General features: G+C 42.4%; 1 protein-coding gene across 2 annotated transcripts in view; it reads right to left on the reverse strand.

Moving 5' to 3' along the window:
- Positions 1-9,149, reverse strand: part of PLA2G4A (phospholipase A2 group IVA) — a 111,116-nt gene that overhangs the window by 87,414 nt on the left and 14,553 nt on the right. The window contains exons 1-2 of one of the 2 annotated variants that reach the window (XM_019530990.1): positions 3,137-3,274; positions 2,752-2,903 (exon numbers count right to left, since the gene is read on the reverse strand). In XM_019530990.1, the coding sequence (XP_019386535.1) occupies positions 2,752-2,784 (33 nt within the window). In that variant the 5' untranslated portion in view covers positions 2,785-2,903; positions 3,137-3,274. Of the gene's footprint in view, positions 1-2,751; positions 2,904-3,136; positions 3,275-9,149 lie in introns of those variants that run through there. The other variant, XM_019530989.1, reaches the window with a different exon arrangement.

The raw sequence follows: 9,149 nt of genomic DNA on the forward strand, positions 1-9,149 counted from the left end.
CGTTTGACCCCAGTACTCTTTCCTGCCATGGCAGGGGGTCGGACTAGATGATCTACTCAGGTCCTTTCCAACCCTAGAAACTATGGGATACTGTCAACCTTAGAATATTGATATTTCAGAATAAAAATATTGTACTTATCATCTGAATTAGCAACACCTAAGTTCAGTATAGCTGTACAAGATTATAGGGGGGAAATACTGATTTATGCTGTGCACTCAACAGAACTTTCAATATAAACAATGTCATCACTGTAAACTTACTATTCCAATCAATTTCTCTCTTTATTTGCATTACCCTTCCACAAAAAAAAAGAAAAAAGCATATGCATTTTCAAAATTTAATTCTAAACATTTTAAAATGTTCGTGAAACTGCTTAATATCCCTTTAACTGTAGTTCAGTACTGACAATAAGTTTATAGCTACATGATGTTTTTCTGTCTGCAGTTTCCCCTTACATTACAAATTGGTACCTTGAGACATTTCATATCAGACATCTCTGAGTGACTAAAAGAAATATAATCTAATGCTCTGATTCAATGAGGTATTTAAGTCTGTGCCAAATTTTAGATATTTCAGTAATTCTTTTAATCTCCATGAATTTCTACATGCTTAAAATTGGGTGTGTCATGTTGTGACCGGGTCTCCCATTGTGAGTAGGTCTCCCATTCTATCCGAGAAAGGGCAACAGTGAATCTGCATGTTAGAAAGCCTAGAAACTATGACATTAATTAAAATAGCCATTCTAAACAGTATGTTAAAGAATACTGCCAAACAATCTAGGACAGGCTTCAAAAGAGCTGGCACAAAGTTAAAAACCAGGGTAAGTAAAACACTTGATATCTGTTGGTTGCAGACTTATTTAAAGGATGTGACTATGTTGGGGGGAAGCCACAAAGTTGATAAGAGATCACTTCAAGGAAGCCAAAGCTGTATTTTTAGAAGTTTAAATATTCATTGGTGTGACAAGTGTATTGATAATTACTTCTCTACACACATTTTTGTGCTGACATAGATTTCTAGACAAAGTTATGAAAAGTATTTGATATGTACGTACCTTGATTCCAGTTCAGATGGGAAATGTGACCCCATTGTTTACAACAGAAAGTTTTAGATGGCATGTAAAGGATCCTATATACACTAAGTTTGTAAGCTAATATCTTGGAAAGGTTAAATAAATTACTTCAACCAACTCTAAAATTTCATTACTTTTTACTCTATTCAAAGTAATGATGGGGTGGGGGCAGGGAGGACTGACACACTTGTTAATAATAGAGCTGCATAGAAAGAGAAAAAAGTTAAATACATGACAAGTTGTCTTTGTAGACAACTGGCTAACTCTTCTGCTTGCTGTGCTATGTGGGCACATACAAACATTCAGGGAGGTTAAAATGTCTTAAAAATGGCTACCCAATCTAACTTTGTCGACGGAGATGAAGACCTCGCATTTAGATCCCTAATTAGGTCAAATTAAGTGTGAACTGTACAGAAGTTCCAGAATGGTTAGATCAGTCTAAAAATGACCCAGCCAATCTAAGTTAACCCTACTTCTGAGGCTGTCTAACTTAGATGGGGTAGGCCCTTTTTAGACCAAACTAACTGTCCTGAACTTGTACAGTTCCCAGTGCAGCCCACAGCTGGGCCCAGGCCCAGGGCTGTACTTTTCCTACCCACCCTCCTGACACATTGGGCTACTTTTAGCCCTCTTCCCCACACCCAGACAGACAACCCCTTCCCGTGGACCAGCTGGTTTCCTCTCCCTCCCCACCCAAAACCTAGCAAACTATTCATCCCGCAAGCTACACCTGGTGCCAGTTTTATCAGCATTCACCAATGCTGGGAGCCCAGGAAGTAAGTCCTGGTGGGAGGGATGGTCAGAGTAGGTTCACCAGGGACATGGTTGTTCATCTGGGGATGGGGAGGTCAGGGTTCATAGGGGGTGAGGGAAAAAGTGCCTACATCCCCTCAAACTCTCCATGGACCCTGTAAGCCCCCCGATCCCAACAAACCCTCCTGAATCCCACCTGCCCTCCAATCACTCCCACAGATGTTGCCTGTCCCCCTGATCCCTCCCACAGACTCCTTTAGTCCCCCCAATACCTTCCACAGACTCTGCTCCCCCCGGAACCCGATTCCTTCTGAAGACTCCCAATCTCCCCGATTCCCCCATGGATGCTGCCCCCCTCCCCGATTCCGATCCCTCCCCCCCACAGAACTGCTAATTCCCCCAACCTCCCATAGACACTGCTTACCCCTATGATTCCCCCACAGACCCCCCCATTCACCTCCAGAGCTTATTTGCCCCCCCAATCACCCTAACACCCTCCTGCTAGACCCCTCTCTACTCATCTGAGATCAGGTGACCACATTTAATTCAACCTAACCTCCCCCTAACCTCCTTGAACGTCTGTACTCAGCCTCTGAGAACCAATTTATGATAAATCAATATAATGAAATAGTATTATAAGTCTTGGCTCCTATAGTCACTGAAATTATGATCATTGTACTATTACTAGCTAAGAGTAACATTTGTCAAAGCCTCGTCTCATAAATGATCAAATTAGGTATTTTGAAACATTCATAATATCTATGAAATTTCATTAAAAAGAAAATGTTTCCAAATCTATTTTTATTTAGATCCAATTTTCCTTTTTTTATATTGTGTCCCTCAAGTTCTATGATGAAATTAACACTACGTGCTCACAGAATTTGCTGCACAACACAATTCACATGTGAAAGTCGAATGGACTTACCATAATGTACTGATAAGGATCTATACAGGACATTTTTGCTTCAGATCTTATATTCGGATGCACAACAAAGGTTCTTTATGTGTTCAACTTCACACTGGAGAAACTTCAATGCGTTTTCAAAGTGGATTTTAGTATGTCAGTTTTATTTGTTCCTGCAAAATGGAGAAAGATTTGAAATGTAATATCACATTTTCCTTCTGAAATGTATTTTAAAGTAAATGAGACACCAGTTTTGAACAATGTTTCCAGAATTAAAATTTTAAATGACGATAATTAAGAATGTAAAGATTTCAGTTATGGGAGCCACATAACCTTTCCCTGCATCTTGCTCTCTCTGAACAAGGGAAGAGCAAGGACATGGTATGTACCAAGAGATGTAAATCACCTTAAAAGCAACAGAGAAGAAGTTAACCAGAAGAGAATATCACCAGACTCTCACAGGCATTGTATATTATGAAGGATTATGTCTTCTGAAGTAGAAATGGTGAGCCAGGAGGAGGAGCTGAACAGGTAGCCAGCAGAATAGAAATGTGTGCGTCACTTCTGGAACCTTTGTGGTAACAAGTGGGTCCTAGGACAGTGTTTCCCAACCTGTGGGTTGTGACACAAAAGTGAGTTGCAAGAATATGTAAAAGAGTCCTGAACAAACTTTAAAAATGGATTCTTCTTTAAAGGAGAAATGCCTAGGAAACTGTGGCTTTTCCCTTCAGGCTGGCAGAGTTCCAGCCTGCGAGGGGCTTCTTGGGGCCAACTCTGCCCACACACAGGGGGACTGAGGCCTGGAGGGCAAGGGGCAGCAAGTGAGGGGCACTGGGTCATGACTGGGCATCGATGTTTACTAATGGACCCTGGTACAAAAAAAGATTGAGAGCTACTGTCCTAGGAGATCTCAATGTACCTTCTAATGTTACTTCTGCTTTTGCAAGCTTCACCTCAAAGCACAAATACCCACACCTCCACATTACTAAGCACAAGCAATAAAAAAAAAAAAAAATGCATAACAACTAACCTCCACATACCTTGATTAACATGGTATTGCTTCTTTTGACATTCCCATTGTAGTTATGAACTAACACAAAACTGTTTTCATTAAAAGTCTGACAAGATTCCCATTTGAACTATATATAATCTCCTGGACTAGTCAATTCCTCACTGAGATCCATCCACAAAGGACTATGAGGTGCCAAATGAAAATTAGCTTTCCATAGTTACATAGAATATCCTAGTTGCAGTTACATAGCTTTTAATTTTGCAATCAGTTTAGTGCAGATAAACCTCATTGCATGCTTTTGGACCCACCCTGAAACCTGAGGTCCCTTACTGAAACCTGAGGGCATTTGTACATGATACGGGGGTTTAACTAGTAACCCCCCCCCCCCGTGTCACGTACACCCATGTCCGCATGCTCACCTGCCTCTTCAGTGGCGGGGAGAGGAGAGCGAACTGCTGGCAGGCAGAGCAGTCCCCGAGCTGCAGTGGGGGGCTGGTGCTTCTCTCCACCTCAGTGGCGCCCAGCACACAGGCAGCACCCGCCTGCAGGCACCCAGCGTGGGCAGTCCTGGGGGGCACCGCAGCTGCAGAGGGAAGCATTGGGCCCCCACACAGCTCAGACAAGCTCGGGGGGGGGGGAGGAAAAAAGGTCAGGCTCACTGCTTTTTTTGTTTGTTTGTTTGTTTTTCCTCCTCTGGAGGCTGCCGGCATGGGCTGCCTCTGAGCCACACAGAGCCCGGAGCTTCCCGCTGCAGTTGTAGGGTAGGAAACTAAAACTGCTCAGAGGTGTTTTAGTTTGCAGCACTCCAAAGTCATTTGCCGCATCCCAAAGTCATTTCAGGTACCTTACGCCTCCAGATGGGCTACAGCGGCTGGAATTAACACACAACACACCGCTGAAATATGCAAACAGCAGTGCCATTAAAGCAGTGCAGTAGGCATTTAACCCACTTTAAACCTGCTTTAAAGTGTCATCTACAAATGCCCTGAGGTGCCAGTAGGAGCTCAGGCTGCACTATCAGGGGCCGCATGCCATGCAAGCCTCACTAGTGAGGACTGCAGGGTCCTACCCCCCCCCCCTGCACTGCAAACATGGACCCCTCTTCTCCCCACTCCACTCCCCTGTTGCAGGATGCACACAGAGTGCCCTGGCTCCCTGCTCCATTTCCCAGACCCAGGATTCTTCACTGTACCATGCACTACAGGCTTTGATATGCCACAACATGCCCTGCAGCAAGGTTAAGGAGCAGAAGCTGAAAGAGATGGGGGCACCAGAGATCCCCAGCTGCTGCTGCAATCCCAGCAAAGATGGGGTGTAACAGGAGCCACAAGTCAAACCCTCATAGGACATATGTGGCTTGTAGGCCACCAGTTGGACAGCCCTACCTTAAAGTATTTTTCATACAGCAGCACAAAGTCAAAATGGCCTGGAATATTTCTGCAAGAAAGTTTTCTTCTAAATCTGCAATGTACAGCATTTGGCCTAACCCCCCTCCCCCCCCCCCAAAAAAAAAAAAACAAAAGCAGGGGTTAATATCGTTTCAGTGTTTAAATGCAAAAGCAGTCTAATACCAGGGAAACAGAAAAGAATAATCTTTTTTTTCCATTTTTGAGAAGTAGCTTTTCAGACTTAGATTAGAGGAAGGGCCACAAGGCATAATTACAGATCCTTCCATAAACTTTTTTACCGTAGCCTAAATTAGCTGTAGCAGAAAGCTGTTTGCTTTTTTACATTAGTCAAACTCTTCACTGGCACAAAAATTAAAGCATCCCATGGCCATTTTTAAATGCATGGGGGCTTAATACACATAATGCTGCAGCATTTCAATTAGAGTGGCTCTCTGAGAAACACTCTAATTAAAAAACCCTCCCTCCGCCCCCAAGCACATTTATAGGAAGCTGTCTGTGTCTAGGAGTCAGTTTATTTTTCTTGCCTTCTACTGAACCAACTACTAGTAAAGTACTCCACTATGTGTTTACATAAGTCCTACTAAAATCATTATTGAAGAAATGTCGCAATGTTATGAAAGGACCAGGAAGAGCATTTAAGACAAAGAATATTCAGTCATTAGACTCAAGAGAAAAACGAAGAGCTATTTAATGAAAATAAATTATAACTTAAGACAGGAGCCAGCTTCCAGCTAGCTAATATAGGTCAGCATAACGCAGTGCAATAAACTGAGGAAACTGTCCATTAAACTCAGGAATCAGCTTGACATTTGAAACTCGTGGGAAATTTTTTCAGAGACAATAGATGTTACGAAACAATGACTAGCAACTTTCAACAAGACTGGGGGGTATCTTCATGCCTTTCAAAATTTTCCCATCACTCACTCAAAGATCAGTTCAACACTCAGGAGTTGTACTGCTGTAACTAGTTTAGTTAGTGTTATGAATTTTACCAAAACAGTTATTCTAGTACACAGTGTAAAGCTTCAGGGGGATATTTAGACTGTGTAACAGGGCCTGGCCTTTGCAGGGATGGGTGTGCAAGAGCCCGAATGGCCCCACAACCTGAAAGCGTTCTTCCACACCCACTCCAGAGCTGAAGGGACTCACCAAACACTGAAAACACAGGTTTGGAGAGGCAGCAAGCCCCTCCCAGCAAAGGAGCTAACCCAGATGTGGGGACAGAAGGAAACTCAGATATGCCAACCAGCCTGGGGGGAAATAAAAGATGCTGAAAGCAGTCTCTAGGGGCAGCTGCACCTGCAGAAAGCAAGGCTGCCTGGAGTCTGGGGTGAGCTGAGGTCAAGCAGCCCCAGAGATGGGCCACGCTGCAGGCTCTCAAAGCCTCTGGAAGATAAGAGCCACTTACAAATGAAGCCCAGGAAAAGCCTAGCAAGCCAGAGGCAAGAAAACAGGAAAAAGCTAAGTGGCAGTTTATATGTTTAGTTCTGTTTCTTTTGCATCTCTTACAAGCCCAGTATGGTGGTGGTCCTATCAACTTAATTCAGTTACAGCAGAGATGAGGACCCTGAACAGTGGGTCCTTAGCTAAGGCCAGGAGCAAAATAAAAGTGGTCAGCTTGGGATGCATGACCAAACATGCCTTGCTTTGCTCTTTATCAAAGCTACCCATAACAGCATATAGACTGATATAAGACTCCCCCATACTTATTTGCCTTCTTTCCTACAGAAAAGCTTTATTATAGGCAGGGCTGTTGGCTCTGCCTACTGGTAAGGTTCCCTGACATTTCTTATTATAAGACCCTTGCCAAAGTTTGACTGTTTGTTCTCAATATAGAATGAGACTGGCTGGGCAAGAAGCCTGGCAAGAGAAACCTGAGGACCAGACACTTGGAATGGCTACGTAGGGCTGGCTAGGAGTATGCAACTAAGGTGAGAAGGTAGAAGTGGAGCTAGAAGTAATGAAAAATATAGGACTGGAAAAAAAGGACAAGATGGAAGAATATGTCCAGTGTTTTCCTGCACAGCCCTGAATGGAACCCAAGTTCCTCAGTCCAAACATTTTTTGTCGTCATCAGCAAGTATCTGATCCAACTGCATTCGCTTCCCAGTCTCACTTAGCCATTTCCAGTCTGGCAAAAAAGTCACAATTCCTTAGGACTTAACGTAACTGTAGATTGTCATGTTTTAACATGGAAAAAATCACTGAAGGGTGGCCCTAACAATGCAACTGACTCAATGTGATGTCATGATGGATGATCTGTTCCTTTGGGGGTTTTCCAGTGTCCTTTTTTTTTTTTTTTTTTAAATCTAGAAAAATACACATGAAAACACAATATTATTAATTTATTTTCAAAGGAGCAAAGTCAAATACCTGAAAATGAGGAAATGCTTACGTAACAGGGAGACAGAGTGGGTAAATGAGGTGGCCTACAGCTGAGAAGGCTCGAGCCTGAGCCTAGAAGGGGACAGAGGCAACCCAGGGCTGACAAAAAGCTGAGACTGAAAAGGCCAGGCCAGAGCCAGTGGACCACTAGGCTTAGGCTACCAGCATATACCTAGAGCAACCTATAGGCTGAAGCTAAGATGGCCAAAACCTATACAAGGGAGTAACTCGCAGCTGAGTGGCATCTTCAAGGCATAGGCATAGCTGTAGGGGCAGACAGCCACAAATGGCTCTTAAGGTAACTAAGTGCCTTGAGACACTGATGGGGCTACGAGGAGAGCCACTTAGGGCTTAAAACACAGGACTGGGAGTCAGCTGGGCTATTTATCCTATACCATATCTATGCTTTTGGTATGAATATCATCAGATAGGTGAAGTGTACTTTTAACAAATCTAACACTAAGATTTGATTTTGTTATATTCATAATGTGATTATAACAGTAATAAGAATTTCATATAATTTTTTTTTTTATTTCTTCAATAGAGACAGACTTTTACTATATGTTTTTTTTAAGCCTACCACAATGGAGTGCTGATCTCAAATGCAAAAATATAAGATTTACATTATAAAAATAAACAACAGTAATAGTTTCTCCTCTGCTTTCTTCTTAATTATAACAACTAGTGCCCTGCAGACAGAGGAGGAATAATAGCTGGGAAGACTTTAAAGTGAAAAAGGATAACTTTGCTGCTTGTGTCACATTTCTTTGGGGGGATATGGAATGAAGTGTGTGAGGGCAGATGATAGAGTAAGGGAGAGAGAGTAAAGGAAATTGTCTGGTTGAAAATTATATTTCAGTAAGTGCCCTAGGCTGGAAAGTATGACAGCTGAAAACACCTCCAATATTTTTTTTAGCAGATAGCAGTTAAATTCCTTGCTTCTGTTTACTGAGCACCACCTGGTACTAGGAATATCTGAGATAGTCCTCGGAGTGAAAGGATGGAACAATTAAAAAAAAAAAAAGTACTAGAAAAGTTAAGGGCATTTAGGGAGAGGTCAAATAGAAGATTATACATACTTCCAGCAAAAAGGAAGACTCTCAAGATAGTCACAGTTGCTGTTTCTGAAGCACCTGATGTTTTTAATAGTTTTAAGTTACAACTGAATGAAAAAAACCTTCATTAAGCCAGCTGGCTCTGCATGATTAATGGAAACCAAAGAAGAGCAGAAGCTGGGAGATAACCATTGCTAAAGGGGCTTTGTGAGGTAGGGCCAGGTTTGGAGAAAAGATCAATGAAAGCAGAAAGGCAAATGCAGAGGCATCAATCAAATATATGGTCCGTGTACCATTATGTAGCACATTCTACAGAACTCTACTATAATACCCTTATATAGAAAGGTTGGCAGCACTGGATGCATCAGGGGAATTCAATAATTCTGATCAGTACTTAAATCAGTTTAACATTCTAGGTAAATAGCAGATACCCCAGATCACATGTGGGCTATTTTTTATATATAAACCTGGCAGGTGAAAGGTTGGAATACCGTGTGATCTTAGGTGAAACTGTTTTCAATAATTCAGGGACTTTCAGGTTTCGGACTTTTTTTTTTT

This window comes from Crocodylus porosus, unplaced genomic scaffold, assembly GCF_001723895.1.
Source record: "Crocodylus porosus isolate Cpor-Errol unplaced genomic scaffold, CroPor_comp1, whole genome shotgun sequence".
In the NCBI taxonomy this organism is placed as follows: domain Eukaryota; kingdom Metazoa; phylum Chordata; order Crocodylia; family Crocodylidae; genus Crocodylus; species Crocodylus porosus.